The sequence below is a fragment of the Oncorhynchus masou genome, chromosome 15 (genome assembly GCF_036934945.1).
Source record: "Oncorhynchus masou masou isolate Uvic2021 chromosome 15, UVic_Omas_1.1, whole genome shotgun sequence".
Taxonomy (NCBI): Eukaryota; Metazoa; Chordata; class Actinopteri; order Salmoniformes; family Salmonidae; genus Oncorhynchus; species Oncorhynchus masou.
Window position 1 is genome coordinate 10,395,252 of NC_088226.1, and position 27,750 is coordinate 10,423,001.

A 27,750-nucleotide genomic window follows, 5' to 3' on the forward strand; every position below is an offset into this window, starting at 1 on the left:
GTGAGATGTTAAAAATAGTTAAGAAGGGGGTGGTTAATAGAGAGATGGATTAATAGAGAGGTGTGTGTGTGTGTGTGTGTGTGTGTGTGTGTGTGTGTGTGTGTGTGTGTGTGTGTGTGTGTGTGTGTGTGTGTGTGTGTGCTTGCTTGCATGTATGATTGCTTTGCCGAAATGAGCCCAGTATATAGATCAGAGGAAAATGTTTTCATAACCTCAATATTGTAAAAACTATCTTAATATTGACTTTAGGGGGGCAGAGAGTACCATTGTGTGTGAATTAACTAAATTGTAAAATCTATAAAGTATTATAACAGTCTATAAAGTATTATTAACCCTTATTAACTATTTACAGACCCTTTTATAAACCCTTCATAAAGGTTTCTTTAAAATAAGTGTTAACTCGTTTTTTTTTTAATTTTGTAACTCAAGAGAAATTAACAAATTGATATATTTTAAACATTTTTCAATACAATTGAACGTTTTGTAACAATTTCTGTAGTATCGTGTTATGAACCATAATGTTAGTTAATTCACTCACAATTAATGTGAGTGACAATTCTAAGTCCAGCTTTTTATTCTCTGTCTCCAAATGTCCATATTAAGATAGTTTTTACAATATTGAAATTATGAAAACATAACATTTTCCCCTGATCTACAGCAAACAATGTGATGAATCAGTATGGGTTTATTTATGCAAAGTAATCACACACACACACACACACACACACACACACACACACACACACACACACACACACACACACACACACACACAAGCACACACACACACACACACAAGCACACGCACACACACAAGCACACAAGCACACGCACACACACACACACACACACACACACACACACACACACACACACACACACACACACACACACACACACACACACACACACACACACACACACACACACACACCTCTCTATTAATCCATCTCTCTATTAACCACTCCCTTCTTAAATATCCCACACACACATTGTGATGACGGAGAAAGGCATGCTTGAAGGGCTATCTACCATTACTTGCATCTTTTACATATTCTCTAATGGGGCCTTTTTATAGAGCAGAAATGTTCTGCTTTGCATCAAGTACCATCTATTATATCTGTTAACAACGAGGTCATCCGCCCGTTTTTAGGTTATCTACCTAATACAACGTTTTTGTGGATTGAAATGAGTTCTATTTTGAGCAAAATTTATTTCAGGTTTTTTGTTTACTTGTACTGAGAAGAAGTACACAGTTTTCCAATGAGGCAAGGCCATTAAACATCAACATATTGCTGCTTTGGATCCACAATGAGTTGCACGGTGGTGATTTCCACTAATGTCCGTGTGTTTTGTATGTGAACATAAAAACAATGAATTTGCCACTGAGAGCTTTTGGAAGTCTTCATGAAATATAAAAAGAAAATCTAAAATATGAAACTAGTAGTGCAACCACAAACAAAGGCTGTCATAAGGATTATGTTGAAAACATACAGAGGGGGATGTTCTCCATGAACAATTATCGTCCTATGACTTACAACATGAGCGTCATAGAAATCACACCAATATTGCTAATGTTACATATTTTAATATTAATAATAAAATGCCATTTAGCAGACACTTTTATCCAAAGTGATGGACACTACAGTGAGTGCATACACTTCAGTATATGTAATCCCTGAGGGAAACAAACCTAGCACCACACTATTTCCAACTGAACCACACAGGACCAATAATATGGCTGGAGGGTGATTTATCAAACTGAAGTCTCGATATTAGTCTTTTGTTGCTTCATTTACATTTATTTTTTTACTTTGTCTTGATTTGTCTGTATTTTTCACTGATGATTGGCTTTACTTTTATATGCAATTACTAGACACTTTCTTACCTTGTTTAGCAAAAATTATCGTGGCACCTTTGTAATTGGAGTTGTATAATGATGTAGAGAGAAAAGCTTTCATAAATTGTATCAATAAGTATTAGCGTTTATTGTACACTGGCTCGATGTTGGCCAATCAATTAGAGTAGTGTTTGTGGAGTCGCACAACGTGTATGATTAAGTTTGTTAGCTCTACAAGTTGACTAATGCTTTAGTGTTTACATCAAAATCCCTCTTTATCATCTAAAGGACATTCATTTCAATGCTTTTAAACAGTAAATACGTAATGCAAAAACCAAAATGTGCACCCAGGTGGGTCCCAGGACCAAGTTTGGGATACCCTGGTATAGGGTAGAAGTTAAATGTTATGCATATCTTTCTGGTAAAAATGAAAACAATTATTGGGAAATAGAAATGTCTGAATGATGATGATGAATGCCCCCTTAACATCAGTTATCAAATGGCAGGCGTCAGTTCTATTATATAATAGGCCTAAATTATATCATACCTACAGATGGAAACACCAAATATTGAAATGATGTAGCACACTCAATTGTTTTACGAATTACCAATTACTTTTATTTGGTCAACATAACATATCTAGCACATATCAGTGATACGCCTCATGCTCATGAACCTCATGCCACTCATGCCCATATCCCTGAAGTTCCTGTACTCTCCGGGCCTCATGTACATCATCCTGCCTCTGAAGTGGGGCTGCTCGTACATCAGCCAGTGGCCATCCATCACGTTGCAGGACTGGCAGTCGGACATACGATAACGGTCCATGATGGAGTCACAGTCGTCCATCATCTCATGCATCTGACCTCCGAAGTTATCTCTCTCGTAGATCCTCATTCTGTAGGATCCTCTGTGCTGTTAGGAGGAAATAAGAATATGTTGAATGAATTACTGAGTACATCAGACTGCTGAAAAGCGTCACAGAGCCAATGTGATTTATTATGGACATCACAAAGCTACTTCGAGCGGGTCTGTTAACAGCAGACTAAGTATCATATTGCCTACCATGGGGATCGTGCGGCAGGACCTGATATCAGTCATTCCCATCATACTCTGGAAGTCAGAGTACTCTCCCCTCCTCATGAAGTACTGGTTTCCCATGTAGTTGTTGCGGTCGTAGACCATGAAGCAGCCGCTCTGAACCCTACAGGAGTGGCACCTGCTCAGGTAGGAGGACATGTCAGCGCAGTCGCTGCTGCACTCATAGGAACGACCCTGGAAGTTCCTGTCCTCGTAGAAGACGATCTGAAAATAAAAAGGGATCATTTCTATGAACTAAAATATTTTATGAAACAAACATTTTTGAGAAATGTAGGAACTTTAAAGAACTTTTATGTTGTAGTTGGGGGTGCTAGAACACTACAGGTATTTTGCAAGACAATCTATGAAAATGAAAGTATATATTTTGGTTTTAAACTTACCCTGCCCATGTTCATGCTGGTGGACATGTTTGCTCACTGTGCTGCTGGTTGCTGCTCCTGAACTGATTCCTACCTGGTTTAACCCTTTCTTTTATACCTGACCAAACCTAAAGAATTCCCAACTCCATTGTTCAAACCCCTGACCCAGCAACATGCTATAGAAGCCTGCAGAGGCCACTGAGGTTGCGTCCACATTTCCAGTGACTGGATCCCTCAGTGTCTTTAGAAATACTGTTTCTCAATTGTCTGTTTCTCAAACAAAGTAACATATAGCCTTTTGAGAGTTTGCCACAGCTAGTAACATCCTTGAAAAGGAACGTTCTCCATACAGTACATGTCACAATGCTTTTCTACGTTTTGTAATCTTATTTGATCAAATATTAATGATACATGGCTCAATGTTATATTGTAAGCTCATTTGATTTAAGAAATTTAGCATAAATCACACATATTGAATGAAGAGTGAAAATCTGGGGTTAACCTGTTAGATTAAACTATGTATTGTTAATCATCTTATGTTCAGTGTGCTGATTTAACCATTCTTAAACCTCAGTGGACTTGACGTAGACAGACATTCCTAACCAGTGAATACATCATCAAAAGTGAGTCGAACTTAACTACTTTACTATAAAGTCTATAAAGTATTATAACAGTCTATAAAGTATTATTAACCCTCATTAACTATTTACAGACCCTTTTATAAACCCTTCATAAAGGCTCCGTTAAATAGGTGTTAACTCTTTTCTTTTTAGTTTTTCTATACAATTCAAGAGAAATTAACAAATTGATGGATTATTGATGTATTTGAAATATTTTTTTAATACAATTGAACGCTTTGTAACAATTTCTGTAGTATCGTGTTATGAACCATAAATGTTAGTTAAGTTCGACTCACTTTTGATGATGTATTCACTGGTTAGGAATGTCGGTCTACGTCAAGTCCACTGAGGTTTAAGAATGGTTAAATCAGCACACTGAACAAAAGATGAGTAACAGTACATAGTTTAAACTAACAGGTTAACCCCAGATTTTCACTCTTCATTCAATATGTGTGATTTATGCTAAATGTCTTAAATCAAATGAGCTTACAATATAACATTGAGCCATGTATCATTAATATTTGATCAAATAAGATTACAAAACGTAGAAAAGCATTGTGACATGTACTGTATGGAGAACATTCCTTTTCAAGGATGTTACTAGCTGTTGCAAACTCTCAAAAGGCTATATGTTACTTTGTTTGAGAAACAGTCTTTCTAAAGACACTGAGGGATCCAGTCACTGGAAATGTGGACGTAACCTCAGTGGCCTCTGCAGGCTTCTATAGCATGTTGCTGGGTCAGGGGTTTGAACAATGGAGCTGGGAATTCTTTAGGTTTGGTCAGGTATAAAAGAAAGGGTTAAACCAGGAAGGAATCAGTTCAGGAGCAGCAACCAGCAGCACAGTGAGCAAACATGTCCACCAGCATGAACATGGGCAGGGTAAGTTTAAAACCAAAATATATACTTTCATTTTCATAGATTGTCATGCAAAATACCTGTAGTGTTCTAGCACCCCCAACTACAACATAAAAGTTCTTTAAAGTTCCTACATTTCTCAAAAATGTTTGTTTCATAAAATATTTTAGTTGAAATGAAATAGAAATGATCCCTTTTTATTATCAGATCGTCTTCTACGAGGACAGGAACTTCCAGGGTCGTTCCTATGAGTGCAGCAGCGACTGCGCTGACATGTCCTCCTACCTGAGCAGGTGCCACTCCTGTAGGGTTCAGAGCGGCTGCTTCATGGTCTACGACCGCAACAACTACATGGGAAACCAGTACTTCATGAGGAGGGGAGAGTACTCTGACTTCCAGAGTATGATGGGAATGACTGATATCAGGTCCTGCCGCACGATCCCCATGGTAGGCAGTATGATACTTAGTCTGCTGTTAACAGACCCGCTCGAAGTAGCTTTGTGATGTCCATAATAAATCACATTGGCTCTGTGACGCTTTTCAGCAGTCTGATGTACTCAGTAATTCATTCAACATATTCTTATTTCCTCCTAACAGCACAGAGGATCCTACAGAATGAGGATCTACGAGAGAGATAACTTCGGAGGTCAGATGCATGAGATGATGGACGACTGTGACTCCATCATGGACCGTTATCGTATGTCCGACTGCCAGTCCTGCAACGTGATGGATGGCCACTGGCTGATGTACGAGCAGCCCCACTTCAGAGGCAGGATGACTTACATGAGGCCCGGAGAGTACAGGAACTTCAGGGATATGGGCATGAGTGGCATGAGGTTCATGAGCATGAGGCGTATCACTGATATGTGCTAGATATGTTATGTTGACCAAATAAAAGTGATTGATAATCCGTAACAATTGAGTGTGCTACATCATTTCAATATTTAGTGTTTTGTGTTTCCATCTGTAGGTATGATATAAAATAGGCCAATTATATATACTACCGGTCAAAATCTTTAGAACACCTACTCATTCAAGGGATTTTATTATTTTTACTATTTTCTACATTGTAGAATAATAGTGAAGGCATGAAAACTATGAAATAATACATATGGAAACCTAAAAAGCGTTAAACAAATCAAAATATATTTTATATTTGAGATTCTTCAAATAGTCACCCTTTGCATTGATGACAGCTTTGCACACTCTTGGCATTCTGTCAACCAGCTTCACCTGGAATGCTTTTCCAACAGTCTTGAAGGAGTTCCCACATATGCTGAGCACTTGTTGGCTGCTTTTCCTTCACTCTGCGGTCCGACTCATCCCAAACCACCTCAATATGGTTGAGGTCAGGGGATTGGAGGCCAGGTCATCTGATGCAGCACTCCATCACTCTTCTTCTTGGTAAAATAGCCCTTACACAGCCTGGAGGTGTGTCTTTGAATTGTCGAAAAACAAATGATAGTCCCACTAAGCCCAAACCAGATGGGATGGCGTATCTCTGCAGAATGCTGTGGTAGCCATGCTGGTTAAGTGTGCCTTTAAATCTAAATAAATCACAGACAGTGTCATTAGCAAAGCACCCCCACACCATAACACCTCCTCCTCCATGCTTTACGGTGGGAAATACACATGCGGAGATCATCCATTCACCCACACCGCGTCTCACAAAGATATGGCGGTTGGAACCAAAAATATCCAATTTGGACTCTAGACCAAAGGACAAATTTCCACTGGTCTAAGGTCCATTGTTCATGTTTCATGGCCCAAGCAAGTCTCTTCTTCTTATCGGTGTCCTTTAGTCATGGTTTCTTTGCAGCAACTTGGCAATGAAGGCCTGATTCACACAATCTCCTCTGAACAGTTGATGTTGAGATGTGTATGTTACTTGAACTCTGTGAAACATGTATTTGGGCTACAATTCCTGAGGCTGCTAACTCTAATGAAGAGATAACTGCAGCAAAGATAACTCTGGATCTTCCATTCCTGTGACGGTCCTCATGAGAGCCAGTTTCATCATAGCGCTTGATTGTTTTTGCAACTGCACTTGAAGAAACGTTCAAAGTTCTTGAAATGTTCCGTATTGACTGACCTTCATGTCTTAAAGTAATGATGGGCTGTTGTTTCTCTTTGCTTATTTGAGCTGTTTTTGCCATTATATGGACTTGGACTTTTACCAAATAGGGATATCTTTTGTATACCACCCCGACCTTGTCACAACACAACTGATTGGCTTAACTTTTAAGAAGGTACACCTGTTAATTGAAATGCATTCCTGGTGACTACCTCATGAAGCTGGTTGAGAGAATGCCAAGAGCATGCTGTCAGGACCCGGTTACGAACCTGGGTCTCCGGAGTGAGAAACAGTCACTTAACCAACTGAGCCACGAATAGTCAGCAGAACCCAGAAGATGAGGCAGACACAGCAGTACTTAAGACGGTGTATTTAATAAAGTAAAAAGTCCTTCAAATACAAAAATGGCAAATCCAAAAGGTGGAAGGTAAAGCACAAAAAAAGCCTCAAGAGATACTCACAAAAAATGAACAAAAACAAAAAACAGAATTCCACAAGAGCGTCACCCGGAATCGACAAGAGCACACAGAACACTAGGGCTGGGTGCTAACATACAAACACAGAGCACAGAACTGAGGGAAACAAAGGGTTTAAATATAATCAGGGGAAACGAGGCACAGGTGCAAATAATAATGGGGATCAAGGGAAAAAACATAAGGTCAAAAAGCACAATGGGGGCATCTAGTGAAAAAACCCGGAACAACCCTGGCCAAATCCTGACACATGCAAAGCTGTTATCAAGGCAAAGGGTGGCTATTTGAAGAATCTCAAATATAAAATATATTTTGATTGTTTAACACTTGTTTGGTTACTATATGATTCCATATGAGTTATTTCATAGTTTTGATATCTTCACTATTATTCTACAATGTTGAAAATAGTAGAAAACAATAAAATCGCTTGAATGAGTAGGTGTTCTAAAACTTTTGACCGGTAGTATAATATAATTGACACCTGCCATTTGATAACTGATGTTAAGGGGGCATTCATCATCATCATTCAGACATTTCTATTTCCCAATAATTGTTTCCATTTTTACCAGAAAGATATGCATAACATTTAACTTCTACCCTATACCAGGGTATCCCAAACTTGGTCCTGGGACCCACCTATGTGCACATTTTGGTTTTTGCATTACATATTTACTTTCAAAAAGCATTGAAATAAATGTCCTTTAGATGATAAAGAGGGATTTTGATGTTAACACTAAAGCATTAGTCAACTTGTAGAGCTAACAAACTTAGCTAATCATACATGTTGTGCTACTCCACAAACACTACTCTAATTGATTGGCCAACATCGAGCCAGTGTACAATAAACGCTAATACATATTGATACAATTTACGAAAGCTTTTCTCTCTACATCATTATACAACTCCAATTACAAAGGTGCCACGATAATTTTCGCTAAACAAGATAAGAAAGTGTCTCGTAATTGCATATACAAGTAAAGCCAATAATCAGTGAAAAATACAGTCAAATCAAGACAAAGTAAAAAAATAAATGTAAATGAAGCAACAAAAGACTAATATCGAGACTTCAGTTTGATAATCACCCTCCAGCCATATTATTGGTCCTGTGTGGTTCAGTTGGAAATAGTGTGGTGCTAGGTTTGTTTCCCTCAGGGATTACATATACTGAAGTGTATGCATCTCCAATCCAAAATTAAATATAGGATTGGCTTCCTATTTGGCAACAAAGCATTCTTCACTCATGCTGCCAAACATCCTCTCGTAAAACTGACCATCCTACTGATCCTCGACTTCGGCGATGTCATTTACAAAATAGCCTCCAACACTCCACTCAAGAAATTGGATGTAGTCTATCACAGTGCCATCAGTTTTGTCACCAAAGCCCCATATACTTCCCACCACTGCGACGGGTATGCTCTCGTTGGCTGGCCCTCGCTTCATACTCGTCGCCAAACCTACTGGCTCCAGGTCATCTACAAGTCTCTGCTAGGTAAAGCCCGGCCTTATCTCAGCTCACTGATCACCAAGGTAGCACCCACCGGTAGCACGCGCTCCAGCAGGTGTATTTCACTGGTCACCCCCAAAGCCAATTCTTCCTTTGGCCGCCTCTCCTTCCAGTTCTCTGCTGCCAATGACTGGAACGAACCGCAAAAATCTCTGAAGCTCGAGACTCTTACCTCCCTCACCAGCTGTCAGAGCAGCTCACAGATCACTGCAACTGTACATAGCTCATCTGTAAATAGCCCATCCAATCTACCTCATCCCCATACTGTATTAATTTATTTTGCTTCTTTGCACCCCAGTATCTCTACTTGCACATTCATCTTCTGCACGTTCTACCATTCCAGTGTTTAATTGCTATATTGTAATTACTTCGCCACCATGGCCTATTTATTGCCTTACCTTAAGAATCCTACCTCATTTGCACATACTGTATATAGATTTTTCTACTATATTATTGATTGTATGTTTGTTTATTTCATGTGTAACTCTGTGTTGTTGTATGTGTCGAACTGCTTTGCTTTATCTTGGTCAGGTCGCAGTTGCAAATGAGAACTTGTTCCCAACTAGCCTACCTGGTTAAATAAAATAAAATAAACTCACTGTAGTGTACATCACTTTGGATAAAAGTGTCTGCTAAATGGCATTTTATTATTAATATTAAAATATGTTTACATTAGCAATATTGGTGTGATTTCTATGACGCTCATGTTGTAAGTCATAGGACGATAATTGTTCATGGAGAACATCCCCCTCTGTATGTTTTCAACATAATCCTTATGACAGCCTTTGTTTGTGGTTGCACTACTAGTTTCATATTTTAGAATTTCTTTTTACATTTCATGAAGACTTTCAAAAGCTCTCAGTGGCAAATTCATTGTTTTTATGTTCACATACAAAACACACGGACATTAGTTGAAATCACCACCGTGCAACTCATTGTGGCTCCAAAGCAGCAATATGTTGATGTTTAATGGCCTTGCCTCATTGGAAAACTGTGTACTTCTTCTCAGTCCAAGTAAACAAAAAGCATTTAATGAATTTAGCTCAAAATAGAGCTTATTTCAATCCACAGAAACGTGCGTGTTAGGTAGATAACCTACAAAATGGGCGGAATAACAAGCTTTTGTTGCATCGATATCAGGCACACCATTGGCAAAAACTCAACTAGCCAAGAAGTATCTCTGATAAGACTGAAAGGCAGAAGCTCAACAGGTTTTAGAGCAGTCTTCCAGGATTTTTACATAGTGAAAACTAATGGCCTTTTCAGAGGAAGAGGAAGGACTGCATGAGGCTTCTATCAGCACAGTAGAGTGATCACCTGACCTGGCATAACAAAACAATAGGTGCCAAATTTAGCTCCACACCACACCTCTAAATATCTACAGTATCTATATACTGGATCTCTAACTGGATCGGTGCCTAGCACCGGGTCAATCCAGGCGGGTGTTTTTACATAAGAACATTCCCAGCTGGTAACCCAAACTTCACGGTACAATGTATCACGCCTGGTACTCCAAAGTATCTTGGGAATGTGAGATGTTAAAAATAGTTGGTACTTGATGCAAAGCAGAAGATTTCCCTATAAAAAGCTCCCACAGAGGATATGTGAAAGATGCAAGCAAGGACAGATAGGCCTTATAGCATGCCTCTCTCTGTCATCACAATGTGTGTGTGGGATATTTAAGAAGGGAGTGGTTAATAGAGAGATGGATTAATAGAGAGGTGTGTGTGTGTGTGTGTGTGTGTGTGTGTGTGTGTGTGTGTGTGTGTGTGTGTGTGTGTGTGTGTGTGTGTGTGTGTGTGTGTGTGTGTGTGTGTGTGTGTGTGTGTGTGTGTGTGTGTGTGTGTGTGTGTGTGTGTGTGTGTGTGTGCTAAATGTGCCCAAATTATAGATCAGAGGAACATTTGTTTTCATAACCTCAATATTGTAAAAACTATCTTAATATTGAATTTAGGGGGGCAGAGTGTACCATTGTGTGTGAATTAACTATACTGTAAAATCTATAAAGTATTATTAACTCTAATTAACTATTTACAGACCCTTTTATAAACCCTTCATAAAGGCTTCATAAATTAATTAACAAATTTAAGTATTTGAAATATTTTTCAATACAATTGAACGCTTTGTAACAATTTCTGTAGTATCGTGTTATGAACCATAAATGTTAGTTCAGTTCGACTCACTTTTGATGATGTATTCACTGGTTAGGAATGTCTGTCTACGTCAAGTCCACTGAGGTTTAAGAATGGTTAAATCAGCACACTGAACAAAAGATGAGTAACAATACATAGTTTAAACTAACAGGTTAACCCCAGATTTTCACTTTTCATTCAATATGTGTGATTTATGCTAAATGTCTTAAATCAAATGAGCTTACAATATAACATTGAGCCATGTATCATTAATATTTGATCAAATAAGATTACAAAACGTAGAAAAGCATTGTGACATGTACTGTATGGAGAACGTTCCTTTTCAAGGATGTTACTAGCTGTGGCAAACTCTCAAAAGGCTATATGTTACTTTGTTTGAGAAACAGACAATTGAGAAACAGTCTTTCTAAAGACACTGAGGGATCCAGTCACTGGAAATGTGGACGCAACCTCAGTGGCCTCTGCAGGCTTCTATAGCATGTTGCTGGGTCAGGGGTTTGAACAATGGAGCTGGGAATTCTTTAGGTTTGGTCAGGTATAAAAGAAAGGGTTAAACCAGGAAGGAATCAGTTCAGGAGCAGCAACCAGCAGCACAGTGAGCAAACATGTCCACCAGCATGAACATGGGCAGGGTAAGTTTAAAACCAAAATATATACTTTCATTTTCATAGATTGTCATGCAAAATACCTGTAGTGTTCTAGCACCCCCAACTACAACATAAAAGTTCTTTAAAGTTCCTACATTTCTCAAAAATGTTTGTTTCATAAAATATTTTAGTTCATAGAAATGATCCCTTTTTATTTTCAGATCGTCTTCTACGAGGACAGGAACTTCCAGGGTCGTTCCTATGAGTGCAGCAGCGACTGCGCTGACATGTCCTCCTACCTGAGCAGGTGCCACTCCTGTAGGGTTCAGAGCGGCTGCTTCATGGTCTACGACCGCAACAACTACATGGGAAACCAGTACTTCATGAGGAGGGGAGAGTACTCTGACTTCCAGAGTATGATGGGAATGACTGATATCAGGTCCTGCCGCACGATCCCCATGGTAGGCAGTATGATACTTAGTCTGCTGTTAACAGACCCGCTCGAAGTAGCTTTGTGATGTCCATAATAAATCACATTGGCTCTGTGACGCTTTTCAGCAGTCTGATGTACTCAGTAATTCATTCAACATATTCTTATTTCCTCCTAACAGCACAGAGGATCCTACAGAATGAGGATCTACGAGAGAGATAACTTCGGAGGTCAGATGCATGAGATGATGGACGACTGTGACTCCATCATGGACCGTTATCGTATGTCCGACTGCCAGTCCTGCAACGTGATGGATGGCCACTGGCTGATGTACGAGCAGCCTCACTTCAGAGGCAGGATGATGTACATGAGGCCCGGAGAGTATAGGAACTTCAGGGATATGGGCATGAGTGGCATGAGGTTCATGAGCATGAGGCGTATCACTGATATGTGCTAGATATGTTATGTTGACCAAATAAAAGTAATTGGTAATTCGTAAAACAATTGAGTGTGCTACATCATTTCAATATTTGGTGTTTTGTGTTTCCATCTGTAGGTATGATATATCATAGGCCAATTATATATACTACCGGTCAAAATCTTTAGAACACCTACTCATTCAAGTTTTTTTTTTTTTTTTTTTACTATTTTCTACATTGTAGAATAATAGTGAAGACATCAAAACTATGAAATAACACATATGGAATCATATAGTAACCAAACAAGTGTTAAACAAATCAAAATATATTTTATATTTGAGATTCTTCAAATAGTCACCCTTTGCATTGATGACAGCTTTGCACATTCTTGGCATTCTCTCAACCAGCTTCACCTGGAATGCTTTTCCAACATTCTTGAAGGAGTTCCCACATATGCTGTGCACTTGTTGGCTGCTTTTCCTTCACTCTGTGGTCCGACTCATCCCAAACCATCTCAATTTGGTTGAGGTCAGGGGATTGTGGAGGCCAGGTCATCTGATGCAGCACTCCATCACTCTTCTTCTTGGTAAAACAGCCCTTACACAGCCTGGAGGTGTGTTGTGTCATTGAACTGTCGAAAAACAAATGATAGTCCCACTAAGCCCAAACCAGATGGGATGGTGTATCCCTGCAGAATGCTGTGGTAGCCATGCTGGTTAAGTGTGCCTTTAAATCTAAATAAATCACAGACAGTGTCATCAGCAAAGCACCCCCACACCATAACACCTCCTCCTCCATGCTTTACGGCGGGAAATACACATGTGGAGATCATCCGTTCACCCACACCGTGTCTCACAAAGACATGGCGGTTCGAACCAAAAATATCCAATTTGGACTCTAGACCAAAGGACAAATTCCCACTGGTCTAGTCTCTTCTTATTATTGGTGTCCTTTAGTAGTGGTTTCTTTGCAGAAACTAATGAAGGCCTGATTCACAAAGTCTCCTCTGAACAGTTGATGTTGAGATGTGTATGTTACTTGAACTCTGTGAAACATGTATTTGGGCTACAATTCCTGAGGCTGCTAACTCTAATGAAGAGATAACTGCAGCAAAGGCAACTCTGGGTCTTCCATTCCTGTGACGGTCCTCATGAGAGCCAGTTTCATCATAGCCGCTTGATTGTTTTTGCAACTGCATTTGAAGAAACGTTCAAAGTTCTTGAAATGTTCCGTATTGACAGACCTTCGTGTCTTAAAGCAATGATGGGCTGTTGTTTCTCTTTGCTTATTTGAGCTGTTTTTTGCCATTATATGGACTTGGACTTTTACCAAATAGGGATATCTTCTGTATACCACCCCGATCTTGTCACAACACAACTGATTGGCTTAACTTTTAAGAAGGTACACCTGTTAATTGAAATGCATTCCTGGTGACTACCTCATGAAGCTAGTTGAGTGAATGCCAAGAGCATGCAAAGCTGTCATCAAGCATTGAAATGAATGTCCTTTAGATGATAAAGAGGGATTTTGATGTTAACACTAAAGCATTAGTCAACTTGTAGAGCTAACAAACTTAATCATACACGTTGTGCTAGTCCACAAACACTACTCTAATTTATTGGCCAACATCGAGCCAGTGTACAATTAACACTAATACATATTGATACAATTTACGAAAGCTTTTCTCTCTACATCATTATACAACTTGTAACGCTCCGGGTGTCGTGGGTGTGGCGTTAGACGCAGGAAACAGAGAGTTCACTACTGTGCTATTTAATGCACTCACAAAACACTGGGTGCTCAAAAACAAATGCCCCAAACACGGGAGACGAAAACAGTACAGCAGAATACACGACCAGGAACAAACACGTTTGTCTACTACCTACACGAAGCTTACAATAATTATTCCCGCACAAAGCCGGGCCGGCTGTCTAATAAAGCCCAACTAATTACTCACATAAAGGTGCTAACAATAAACATACAAGGAGGGGGAGGAAAATAAAATCAGTGGCAGCTAATAGGCCGGCGACAAAAGACTAATATCGAGACTTCAGCTTGATAATCACCCTCCAGCCATATTATTGGTCCTGTGTGGTTCAGTTGGAAATAGTGTGGTGCTAGGTTTGTTTCCCTCAGGGATTACATATACTGAAGTGTATGCATCTCCAATCCAAAATTAAATATAGGATTGGCTTCCTATTTGGCAACAAAGCATTCTTCACTCATGCTGCCAAACATCCTCTCATAAAACTGACCATCCTACCGATCCTCGACTTCGGCGATGTCATTTACAAAATAGCCTCCAACACTCTACTCAAAAAATTGGATGCAGTCTATCACAGTGCCATCCGTTTTGTCACCAAAGCCCCATATACTTCCCACCACTGCGACTTGTATGCTCTCGTTGGTTGGCCCTCGCTTCATACTCGTCGCCAAACCCACTGGCTCCAGGTCATCTACAAGTCTCTGCTAGGTAAAGCCCGGCCATATCTCAGCTCACTGGTCACCAAGGTAGCACCTACCGGTAGCACGCGCTCCAGTAGGTATATCTCACTGGTCACCCCCAAAGCCAATTCTTCCTTTGGCCGCCTCTCCTTCCAGTTCTCTGCTGCCAATGATTGGAACGAACCGCAAAAATCTCTGAAGCTCGAGACTCTTACCTCCCTCACCAGCTGTCAGAGCAGCTCACAGATCACTGCACCTGTAAATAGCCCATCCAATCTACCTCATCCCCATACTGTATTAATTTATTTTGCTTCTTTGCACCCCAGTATCTCTACTTGCACATTCATCTTCTGTACGGCCTACCATTCCAGTGTTTAATTGCTATATTGTCATTACTTCACCACCATGGCCTATTTATTGCCTTACCTTAAGAATCCTGCCTCATTTGCACATGCTGTATATAGATTTTTCTACTATATTATTGATTGTATGTTTGTTTATTTCATGTGTAACTCTGTGTTGTTGTATGTGTCGACCTGCTTTGCTTTATCTTGGTCAGGTCGCAGTTGCAAATGAGAACTTGTTCTCAACTAGCCTACCTGGTTAAATAAAATCAAATAAACTCACTGTAGTGTACATCACTTTGGATAAAAGTGTCTGCTAAATGGCATTTTATTATTAATATTAAAATATGTTTACATTAGCAATATTGGTGTGATTTCTATGACGCTCATGTTGTAAGTCATAGGACGATAATTGTTCATGGAGAACATCCCCCTCTGTATGTTTTCAACATAATCCTTATGACAGCCTTTGTTTGTGGTTGCACTACTAGTTTCATATTTTAGATTTTATTTTTACATTTCATGAAGACTTTCAAAAGCTCTCAGTGGCAAATTCATTGTTTTTATGTTCACATACAAAACACACGGACATTAGTTGAAATCACCACCGTGCAACTCATTGTGGATTCAAAGCAGCAATATGTTGATGTTTAATGGCCTTGCCTCATTGGAAAACTGTGTACTTCTTCTCAGTCCAAGTAAACAAAAAGCATTTAATGAATTTAGCTCAAAATAGAGCTTATTTCAATCTACAGAAAAGTGCGTTTTAGGTAGATAACCTAAAAAATGGGCGGAATAACAAGCTTTTGCTGCATCGATATCAGGCACACCATTGGCAAAAACTCAACAAGCCAAGAAGTATCTCTGATAAGACTGAAAGGCAGAAGCTCAACAGGATTCAGAGCAGTCTTCCAGGATTTTTACATAGTGAAAACTAATCATCCCAACCAAAATGCTATTGTCACTGACAAATATGAAGTATTCTTGTACACATTCTTACAATGGCCTTCCCATTGAGCATCCATATTACAGTAAATGTCTGTGAAATATGTATTGTTTTAAGAGTAAATTGAAAATCCATTATTAATGTGTGCTCTTTACTTTTTAATGACTGGCTCAACAACAGTTCCCTTGGCAATATAGTCTGGGTAGCCATTTGAGGTCTCCTTGGCAACCACTTCATTTATTCACCTGTTGCCATTTCAAACTTGGGTTCTGAGTGGCACAGTGATCTAAGACACTCCATCTCAGTGTAAGAGGTATCACTGCAATACCTAGTTGAAATCCAGGCTGCATCACATCTGGCTGTGAATGGGAGTCCCATAGGGCAGTGCACAATTGGCCCAGTGTTGTCTGGTTTAGGCCATCATTGTAAATAAGAATTTGTTCTTAACTGACTTTCCAAGTTAAAAAACAACAACAACAAAAACAGTGGAATGCCTCCGAGCAATCTCCCCCCCATAATTTTCAAACATGAACCCTTTATAAGTGTCAATTGTAAGTTGTATACCAGCTACAGACTCCCTTGTCTGACTTGCATACATCACTAAGGTACCTCCAGTGAAAATGCCATTCAGCATCATCCCCATCTGCATCAATATGCATTGGATAAACCATCAGAAGATAAATAATATTTTCTTAAAAAGCACCCAAAAGAACTCCATATGTGGTGATATGAATGTGAAATAACATCAATTTCACTTTGCACAACAACCATCACGATTACATGACAATGCAAAATGGTATTCAGTGATTTTTAAATACGTTTTAAAATATATTTTTAACACTTATAGTGATGTATAGGCAATATTGAATTCAGTCCACCCAGTAATAAATAAAATGTTATTGAGAGCCATAAACCAACCAGTGCTCCCGCACATTGGCTATCCGGGATATCTGCATTGTGTCCTGCCACCCACCAACCCCTCATTTACGCAACTGCTACTCTCTGTTTATCATATACTTCAACCATATCTACATTTACATACTACCTCAAGCAGCCTGACTAACCGGTGTCTGTATGAAGCCTCACTAATTTTATGGCCTCGCTACTGTATATAGCCTTTCTTTATACTGTTGTTCTATTTCTTTACTTACCTATTGTTCACCTAATACCTTTTTTGCACTATTGATTAGAGCCTGTAAGTAAGCGTTTCACTGTAAGGTCTACACCTGTTGTATTCGGCACACATGACAAATAAACTTTGATTTGAAATGTACACCCAAGTGTGCTGGTTGTTAGCCAGTGCAGCACTGCCCTCTAGTGGTTAAATGCCCCCCTGATAAATGTTCAAAATGTAGAACATTTACATTTAAGTCATTTGGCAGACGCTCTTATAGACCACTTCTCTTTAAAAAAAGGGAATTTTAACATACTTTATACACAAAGCAGGAAGAATACATTTACAATGCATTTGGTAAATTTAATAGTCCATTACATACAGGCCAAATAGCATGAGAAGCACTGTGGACAGTATCCTGCTTGTGCTATACTAGACCTTTATTCAACAGCATTATCTGCTCTACAGCCTTCATACTGAGGCAACTCCTCTTTTTATTGAACACATCTCCAGCTTTGGTGAATATGCGCTCACATGGCACAGACGAGGCGGGAACACTGAGGTATTTCCGAGCCAGCTGGAACAGGTGCGGGTACACCTTGGAGTGCTTCTCCCAGTAGTGCATGGGGTTCTCCACTCGGTTCAGGTACGGGTCACTGAGGTAGTGTTGTACCTCCACCGCTGCATCCGCCGTGCTGCTCTGAACACTCTGTGTCTCGCCCACTTTACTGTCAAACATCTCCCACAGACCCCCATCGTGGGACTTAGACGGAGATGTTGCCATGGAGACGGAAGCGGTTTCCATTGCCCAGGAGGTGTGGGGTGATGTCGGGGAGGGCGTCGTTGACCCGGTGGTGGACGGCGGCAGAGTGTCATCCTTGTCCGGATTTATCCGGATTAACGAGGCGCACTCAGAGGTGAGGAGCTTCACCGCCTCCTGAGCGTAGCCTTGGTTCCCGAAGGCCAACATTTTGAAGCGCGGATCTAGGAGAGCAGAGAGAGCCAGGATTGGCTCGGTCTCCACCATACTGCAGCTCGTCTGAAGCTCCCTCTGTAGGTTAGACGCCAGCTGTGTAGCCGTAGGGTGTATGATGGCACCGTGCTTCTTCTCAAGGGTTATCTTCAGCATCCGGACAAGAGGAATGACCTTGGAGGCCGAGACGCGTTTCTCTGAGGCGAGCTCGGCTGTGGCCTGGTTGAAGGAACCCAGCACTCCAAGACACTGGTGGATGACCTCGTAGTCAGCAGATCCCAGAGGGATGATGTCCGTGTCCAGGGTGCTGAGAGCAGCAGCCACAGACTCCCTCTGATCAAAGACGCGTTCCAGCATAGAAAAGCTACTGTTCCATCTCGAGTCCACTTCCTGGATCAGCTTCTGCTCCGGCCTGCCTAGCTGCCCCTGCACCTCGGCTAACCTCATCTCTGCGTTCTGATTAGACTTGAAGAAAGACACGATAGCCCGCGCTTGGGAGCGGATGTCCTGCAGCTCCAAAGTAGCCTCCATGGACCTCTTAATCACAAGGTTCAGGACGTGTGCAAAAGAGGGCAACTGGAGGATTCCTAGTTTCTGAACCGTGGCTACCATATTTTCGCTGTTCTCTGTGACAAATGCAGCAACCCTGCTGTGGAGGCCCCAGCTCGCCACCAGTTGGTTTTTGGCCTCCTCAATGTGGATCACTTTGTGGTTTTCAGGCAGCTTAGAAATCCCAAGGAGGAAAGTGGATAACTGGGCATTTTCTGCTACCAAATGCCCTGTCACTGAAATGTAACTGTGCTTATCTATAGAAGTCCACATGTCCGAAGTCAGGCTGACAAAGTCAGAAATTACCATCTGCGATACAACATTATCATTGATGAATTCACACCGAGACCCCACCATTTTCTTCAGCGCTTGCTTGTTTGGAAGATTGTAGCTTGGGTCTAGCTTTTGGACGAAAGCAGCGAATCCCTCTTCCTCGACTACTGAAAATGGCTGGGTGTCTTTAACCAACATGTTGACTAGGGCATCATCCAGGTCTTCTTGTCTGGTGGTCCTGACTGTGAAATAAAACAGTATAATCAATTCAAATTGAATTAGATGTACAATGAATGCTAATCTAAATATAATAATTGATTGAAACAGGATGAAAACCATCTATCCTAAAGGAAACATACCTTGGATGTGGTGTCCAGCAGCAGCATTGTTTGTAAACATTGAGTTTAGTCCTGTAGTACCAGAGAATGATGAGTGGACTCCAGCACTACTAATTATTGAGTTAGAGAACGTTGAGTGGACTCCAGATGTTGAGTTGCTTGTGCTTGAGTGGGCTCCAGATGTTGAGTTGCTGTACCAGGCCTCGCTTGGGTGCCTTGATCTTAGGTGCCTTAACATGGCGGAGGTGTTTTTGTTGAAGCTAAGCCGTTGTGAACAGAGGGCGCACTGGACCTTATTGGGTGTCACTAGAGTGAAGTGATCCCACACCAGTGAGAAGGCTCTCTTAAACTCAGTCATCGTCTGGCCTGCAAAATAAAACAAATTAAAAAAACTTCAATCATTTTGCCGCAGCAATGTAGTAAACAGATCGAAATTGTTTTGGTTGCTTATGGGAAACAACTGTTACTAGGTGTAAATAATTAGGCTTGTGTGAGCTACGTGTAACGTTATTAGAAAATGTGTAGTGGGCGTGATTTAAAATGAAGGAAAAACTGGAAATCTAGCTAACGTTACATTTCTACTAATCCGAACAGTTCTTGTTTGTAGCTAGCTAGTTGGCTAGCTACATCAACCTCAAACAGGGCAGACAATTGAATAAAAGGATCAGGATTGGAAGTCACAACGTTACACCTTCAGCTGACATGATGGGGATCACACGTTCAGGTCTGTACTAGACATAGAGATCCATTCTAGTGCTAGTAACTAGTTAACTAACGTTAGCTAGCTGTGTGGGTATGTTGAGCAAGGCTTAGGTCTGCTGGACAAGGTAAATGTCGGACAAGTAGCTAGCGTTGTGTCTGTTTGGCATCGTCGTTTTATTTTAAAACAACAGGAGTGCATGGTTGCAAATATTAACTTACCTTTTGATTATTCGTAATTCAATGTAAAATATATAGTCATTGAGCGCTGTGTGCTTCTGAGCGCGCGATTTGATGATGTACGTCGCAGAATTACGTCACCTCCGATTTTCGAACCGCTTACTGTCAGCTGTTTTGACCGACTGAGTGGGTGCGTTCAAGCTTATGTCAAGTCCGATGGTCACCCCCTTTCAAAGTGAGTTATATTATAGGGATAACATTGTCCGACTCGGGCCTACATGTCGACTGCATGAACGTTACAGAAATCATGTGATCAAAGGTCATTCAGTTTTGACTGCAGTCGACAGCAAGTTTCTGCAGTTGCTCTTCACCAACTTCATCCTGCAGCCATCGCCTGAATAATGGGCAGCTCTAGTGTCAACCAGTCATTACAGTGCTGTTTGACCCACCTGAATGTGACCAAAGACATGACTGAAACAGTAACTGATTGTACAATGAACACACATATGATTTCAGTTTGTGAGTGTGTAATATGGGGGTTGAAACCATGTTTATTTCGACATTGTAATGAAAACTTTATCAACACTTTCATGTTGATCTGAGTGTCCAACTTTCGGATGTCACAGATGCACCTCCCCCTACTTCACTCCTTGACTTGTCTTTCACCTTACTACTCAAACATGTCCCGTGTCTTTTCTGACATAAGCAAAAGTTGTTTCAAATCTTAGTTTCAAGTTTACTCATATTCATTAATCTATTGACATCTATTGACAGTCTGTATTGTAAACTTTTGTCACAGTTAGTCTATGTGCTGGGACTGCTCAACCCACACCCTATAGGCTTTGACTAAGATTTTAATCTTTAAAATATATTCCAAACAAAAAATAAAAGTTTAACAAAACATACAATTCTATGCACAAGGACTACTTTTAACAATTTACACAGAACATTTCACAAAAGCACATTGACTGGAAGAACTGTGCAGATGCAAAGTTTGGTAACAGAATTATGGTAAAATCTCCCTCAGTTTTTTTTATGCGACCATGTTTAAAAAATATATCTGCTCCGAATTCAAATTCAAAGATGTCTGTAGAAAGAATGGGTTGTCAGCTATGACATGACACTTTGAGTTTGAATACATTTAATTTGGTTATTGAATTACAGTAGGTGAAGTGGATTTACATCTGGTAACGGAATTAAGGTAACAGAATTACATCATGGTTTCCTGATCTGTACAATACAGAAATGCATTATTATGGAAAGGTAAATCTTAATGCTACAGCATGCATGACATTCTAGATGATTCTGTGCTTCCAACTTTGTGGGAACAGTTTGGAGAAGGCCCTTTCCTGTTTCAGCATAACAATGCCCCTGTGCATAAAGCGAGGTCCATATAGAAATCGTTTGTTGAGATCGATGTGGAAGAAATTGACTGGCCTGCACAGAGCCCTGACCTCAACCCCATCGAAAACCTTTGGGATGAATTGTCGTGAAGAGGGCACGACAAAACTGTTCCCCCTCAGGAGACGGAAAAATATTTGGCATGGGTCCTCAGATCCTCAAAAGGTTCTACAGCTGCACCATCGTGAGCATCCTGACTGGTTGCATCACTGCCTTGTATGGCAACTGCTCGGCCTCCGACCGCAAGGCACTTACAGAGGGTAGTGCGAACGGTCCAGTACATCACTGGGACCAAGCTTCCTGCCATCCAGTACCTCTATACCAGGCAGTGTCAGAGGAAGGCCCTAAAAATTGTCAAAGACTCCAGCCACCCTAGACATAGACTGTTCTCTCTGCTACCGCACAGCAAGCGGTACCGGAGCGCCAAGTCTAGGTCCAAGAGTCTTCTAAACAGCTTCTACCCCCAAGCCGTAAGACCCCTGGACACCTAATCAAATGGCTACCCAGACTATTTGCTTTGCCCCCCTCCCCCGCCCCAATAGTCTCGCTATTGTTATTTTACTGCTGCTCTTTAATTACTTGTTACTTTTATTTCTTATTCTTATTCGTCTTTTTAAAAACTTTATTGTTGGTTAGGGGCTCGTAAGTAAGCATTTCACTGGAAGGTCTACACCTGTTGTATTCAGTGCATGTGACTAATACAATGTGATTTGATTTGAAAGCTGACTGCGAGCCAGGCCTAATCGCCCAACATCCGACCTCACTAATGCTCTTGTGGCTGAATGGAAGCAAGTCCCCACAGCAATGTTCCAACATCTTGTGGAAAGCCTTCCCAGAAGACTGGAGGCTGTTATAGCACCAAAGGGCAGACCAACTCCATATTAACGCCCATGATTTTGGAATGAGATGTTCGATGAGCAAGTGTCCACATACATTTGGCCATGTAGTGTAGCTTTCATTGGACACCCAATTTGATATGCTCCTATTAATTTCACATGTTGGTGCTCATGGGTCCTTTTAGATGGACATGCCCTAAAGATACGCCTTGTAAGGCCAATAAATGATGGCTGTATAGTCAACGTTACAGATTGGCTAATGGAAAACGCTGCCCTATATTTATCTACTAACCTGGGCCGTTTTCCAAAAGCATCTTAAGGTTAAGTTCGGGAGGCAGCGCTCAGGATTCCCTCTGAGGACCAATCTCCCCCTCCCTCACTATCAAAATTAAATTAAATGTATTGCATACTCTAATAACCTATGAGATACGCCTACGCAGTGCTATTCCATACATAACTCACTTGAGCACAGTACACAACTCTTCAAACAAGGTTTCACCTATTAGAGTCAAGTGCTTCATTCTATATCTAGAGGACTCCTGATGTCTGCAGGAGTGATAAGTATATTTATTTTTTGTCTTTATCTGTTGTGGTCTAGTACTGTCTTTTTGTTATCTTGGGCCATCTACTTTAAGTGCTGCCTGTCTTCCCAGTGTCCTACTTGGTGTGTGACCTGCTGACTGCTCATAATTTGCAGATAGTTGTTGACACATCAACCAGGATCAAGTGGCAGGGCAATTTGTGACTTGTTTTGGTAGGGAGGGTGGTTTCATCTATTTTCTGGGTATATATAACCATCTCAGTGGGCTTCATGCTATTGCTAGTTATTTACAGATTATCTAATTTTGTTCTTTAGTAGTTTTGTCAACTATGTGTGTCACGCCCTGACCTTAGAGAGCATTTTTATGTCTCTATTTGGTTTGGTCAGGGTGTGATTTGGGGTGGGCATTCTATGTTTTTGTTTTCTATGATTTTGTATTTCTATGTTTTGGCCGGGTGTGGTTCTCCATCAGGGACAGCGATCTATCGTTGTCTGATTGGGAACCATACTTAGGTAGCCCTTTCCCTCCTTTGTGTGTGGGAAGTCAACTTTGTTTGTGGCACATGGTCCACAAGCGTCACGGTTGTATTGTTTATTGTCGGCGTCATTTCTAAATAAAAGGAATACAGTATGTACGCTCACCACGCTGCACCTTGGTCCACTTCCTTTAACGGCCGTGACAATGTGTGTGTTTTCAAAACCTGTAAGCACCTATCTCTGTAGACGTTAAAGACGTTCCTCACCCCTTGGCTTCAGATCTTCTAATTTAGTGTACCCTGCGCGCACAACACACGTAAACACCGAGTTCATCTCAGCCTATGCTGCCCTTTTTCCCCCTCCTTGCCTCTTTTCACCTCACCCTTTCCCAATCTCCTCCAACTCACAAGGCAGGCAATACGTTTGACTTCATCTTTGCTAGAGGCCGCTCGCCTACTAATCTCACTGCAACCCCACTCCAGGTCTCTGATCACTACTTTGTTTCCTTTTCTGTCACCCTTTTCTTCAAATCAAATCAAAATCAAATCAAATGTATTTATATAGCCCTTCGTACATCAGCTGATATCTCAAAGTGCTGTACAGAAACCCAGCCTAAAACCCCAAACAGCAAGCAATGCAGGTGTAGAAGCACGGTGGTTAGGAAAAACTCCCTAGAAAGGCCAAAACCTAGGAAGAAACCTAGAGAGGAACCAGGCTATGTGGGGTGGCCAGTCCTCTTCTGGCTGTGCCGGGTGGAGATTATAACAGAACATGGCCAAGATGTTCAAATGTTCATAAATGACCAGCATGGTCGAATAATAATAAGGCAGAACAGTTCAAACTGGAGCAGCAGCACGGCCAGGTGGACTGGGGACAGCAAGGAGTCATCATGTCAGGTAGTCCTGGGGCATGGTCCTAGGGCTCAGGTCCTCCGAGAGAGAGAAAGACAGAGAGAAGGAGAGAATTAGAGAACGCACACTTAGATTCACACAGGACACCGAATTGGACAGGAGAAGTACTCCAGATATAACAAACTGACCCTAGCCCCCGACACATAAACTACTGCAGCATAAATACTGGAGGCTGAGACAGGAGGGGTCAGGAGACACTGTGGCCCCGTCCGAGGACACCCCCGGACAGGGCCAAACAGGAAGGATATAACCCCACCCACTTTGCCAAAGCACAGCCCCCACCACTCAACCCTAACCACTCAGCCCCTACCCAGATGGTCATGCACCGTCGCAATCTTCTCTCTCTCTCTCTCTCTCTCTCTCTCTGCCACTACTCTGTCCTCTTCTAACCTATCATCTCTCCCTTCTGCTAAATCATTCTCCCTCCTGTCTCCTGATTCTGCCTCTTCGACCCTACTTTCTTCCCTTTCCGCATCCTATGACTCGCACTGTCCCCATTTCTTCCTGCCAGTTCTGCCCTCCCCTCCTACTCTGTGGCTGAGTGACTCATTGCGAGGGTACAGAACAGGGCTGCGGGCAGCTGAGTAAAAATGGAGGAAAACAAAAATTCTGGAGGACCTGATTCAGAGGACCATCCTACCCATGCTAGATTACGGAGATGTAATTTATAGATCGACAAGTAAGGGTGCTCTCGAGCAGCTAGATGTTCTTTACCATTCGGATATCAGATTTGTTACCAATGCCCCTTATAGGACACATCACTGCACTCTATAATCTTCTGTAAACCGGTCGCAAGACCCACTGTTTGATGCTTATTTATAAAACCCTCTTAGGCCTCACTTCCCCCCATCTGAGATTTCTTCTGCAGCCCTCATCCTCCACATACAACACCTGTTCTGTCAGTCACATTCTGTTAAAGGTCCCCAAAGCACACACATCCCTGGGTCGCTCGTCTTTTCAGTTCGCTGCAGCTAGCGACTGGAACAAGCTGCAACAAACACTTAAACTGGACAGTTTATCTCAATTTATTCATTCAAAGACTCAATCATGGACACTCTTACTGACAGTTGTGGCTGCTTTGCGTCATGTATTGTCGTCTCTAGCTTCTTTCCCTTTGTGCTGTTGTCTGTGCCCAATAATGTTTATACCATGTTAGGTGCTGCTACCATGTTGTGCTGCTGCCATGTTGTGTTGCTACCATGCTGTGCTGTCATGTGTTGCTGTCATGCTATGTTGTTGTCTTAGGTCTCTCTTTATGTGTTGTGTTCTCTTGTCATGATGTATGTTTTGTCCTATATTTTTATTTAATGTATTTATATTTTTAATCCCAGCCCCTGTCCCCGCAGGAGGCCTTTTGCTTTTTGGTAGGCCGTCATTGTAAATATGAATTTGTTCTTAACTGACTTGCCTAGTTAAATAAAGGTTAAATACAAATAATCCTTTAACTTCCTCCTCTTTATGTTCTCTTCCTCTGTATCCGCTGCTAATGCCACTTTCTACCATTCTAATTTTCAAGCTTCTGCCTCTAACCCTAGGAAACTCTTTTCCACCTTCTCCTCCCACCTTGATCCTCCACCCCCCCTCCCTCTCTGCGGATGACTTTGTCAACCACTTTGAAAAAAAGGCCTACTCAGCCTATTGAGTCCCCTGGTCTCCCTCACACAGAACTATCCTACGCCTTGACCTCGTTCTCCCCTATCTCTCCACATGACATCCTGCGACTAGTTAAGTCTTGCCCCTCGACAACCTGCCCGCTCAGCCCCATCCCCTCCTCCTTCCTCCAGACCATCTCTGGAGGTCTTCTCACTTCCCTCATCAACTCATCCCTGACCCCTCTGACTTCAAAACGGCCCGAGTTGCTCCCTTCCTCAAGGAACCAACACTTGACTCATCTGAGGTCAACAACTATAGACCTCTCTCCCTTTCTTTTCTTTCCAAAACACTTGAGCATGCTGTCTCTGATCAACTTTCTCATTATCTCTCTCAGAACGATCTTCTTGGCCCTAACCAGTCAGGCTTCAAGAAGGGTCACTCAACTGAGACTGCCCTCCTCTGTGTGTCACGGAGGCTCTCTGCACTGCCAGAGCTGACACTCTCTCCTCTGTTCTCATCCTCCTACATCTATCCGCTGCCTTTGACACCGTGAACCATCAGATAATCCACTCCACCATCTCAGGGCCGGGCGTCTCAGGCTCTGCAAACTCTTGGATTGCATCCTACCTTGCAGGCCACTCCTACCAGGTGACGTGGAGAGGATCTGTGACTGCACCACATACTCTCTCTCACTACTGTGTCCCACAGGCCTCGGTTCTAGGCCCTCTCCTCTCTATACACCGTCACACGCCTCCATCATATCCTCACATGGTCTCTCCTATCATTGCTATTGAGCATAACACTCAACTACTTTTCTCCTTCCCCTCTGACACCCAGGTGGCGACATGCTTTTCTGCGTGCCTGGCAGATATCTCAACCTCGACAAGACAGAACAGGACATAGTTGACTACTCCACAGTGTTGCCCTCCCAGAGTGCAAAGAACCTTGGCGTGACCCTGGACAAGACCCTATCATTTTCTGCAAACATCAAAGCAGTGACCCGCTCCTGCAGGTTAATGCTCTACAACATCCGTAGAGTACGACCCTACTTCACACAGGAAGCAGCACAGGTCCTAATCTAGGCACCTGTCCTCTCCCGTCTGGACTACTGCAACTTGCTGTTTGCAGGGCTCCCCACGTGTGTCATTTAACCCCTGCAACTTATCCAGAACGCTGCAGCCCGCCTGGTGTTCAACCTTCCCAAGTTCTCTCATGTCACTCACTTCTCCACACACTACACTGGCTTCCAGTCGAAGCTCGCATCCACTACAAGATCATGGTGCTTACCTACAGAACAGCAAGAGGAACTGCCCCTCCTCCCTCTGAAACCCTACTTCTTCAAAGAGTATCTTAAATAATCCTCCTCGTCACCTCGACCCCCTCACCCCAAAATAAAGTATTAAAATTAAACAGTACTTTTACTTGACCCCGCCCCTTTCTAGCTCTCTACTGATAGCTACATTATTGAGGAAAAATGTACTTTCTATGCCTGTGCTGTGATATGTGGTTGTCCCACCTAGCTATCTTAAGATGAATGCACTAACTGTTAGTCGCTCTGGATAACAGCGTCTGCTGAATGACTAAAATGTAAGTACTTCCCTCTGGACAGTGGCCTACATTTACAATCACCAGCATCAGGATCCTGGTAAGTTGGTAACCCTTGACTCTGGCTCACATTTTGCCCTCAAAGCCACTGTGATGGCTGACTAAT

The 27,750-nt window shown here is 41.8% G+C and overlaps 4 protein-coding genes across 4 annotated transcripts; 2 read left to right on the plus strand and 2 right to left on the minus strand.

The window, feature by feature from the left end:
- Positions 1–2,479: 2,479 nt before the first annotated feature.
- LOC135554975 (gamma-crystallin M3-like) lies at positions 2,480–3,376 on the minus strand. The gene is made up of 3 exons (XM_064987356.1): positions 3,322–3,376; positions 2,906–3,145; positions 2,480–2,755 (listed from the first exon to the last, which is right to left on the minus strand). Exons 1-3 carry the CDS (start codon positions 3,346–3,348, stop codon positions 2,480–2,482), a joined length of 543 nt encoding a protein of 180 aa, XP_064843428.1. The 5' UTR covers positions 3,349–3,376.
- A 1,372-nt stretch (positions 3,377–4,748) lies between these two features.
- Positions 4,749–5,652, plus strand: LOC135555579 (gamma-crystallin M3-like). Its single transcript, XM_064988137.1, has 3 exons — positions 4,749–4,803; positions 4,987–5,226; positions 5,377–5,652. The coding sequence occupies exons 1-3, from the start codon at positions 4,777–4,779 to the stop codon at positions 5,650–5,652; spliced, it is 543 nt and encodes a 180-aa protein (XP_064844209.1). The 5' UTR covers positions 4,749–4,776.
- Positions 5,653–11,560: 5,908 nt separating this feature from the next.
- On the plus strand, positions 11,561–12,457 carry LOC135555578 (gamma-crystallin M3-like). Its single transcript, XM_064988136.1, has 3 exons — positions 11,561–11,615; positions 11,792–12,031; positions 12,182–12,457. The coding sequence occupies exons 1-3, from the start codon at positions 11,589–11,591 to the stop codon at positions 12,455–12,457; spliced, it is 543 nt and encodes a 180-aa protein (XP_064844208.1). The 5' UTR covers positions 11,561–11,588.
- A 3,128-nt stretch (positions 12,458–15,585) lies between these two features.
- On the minus strand, positions 15,586–20,404 carry LOC135555580 (zinc finger BED domain-containing protein 6-like). Its single transcript, XM_064988138.1, has 3 exons — positions 20,323–20,404; positions 19,423–19,767; positions 15,586–19,305 (listed from the first exon to the last, which is right to left on the minus strand). Exons 2-3 carry the CDS (start codon positions 19,757–19,759, stop codon positions 17,696–17,698), a joined length of 1,947 nt encoding a protein of 648 aa, XP_064844210.1. The 5' UTR covers positions 19,760–19,767; positions 20,323–20,404; the 3' UTR covers positions 15,586–17,695.
- Positions 20,405–27,750: the final 7,346 nt, after the last annotated feature.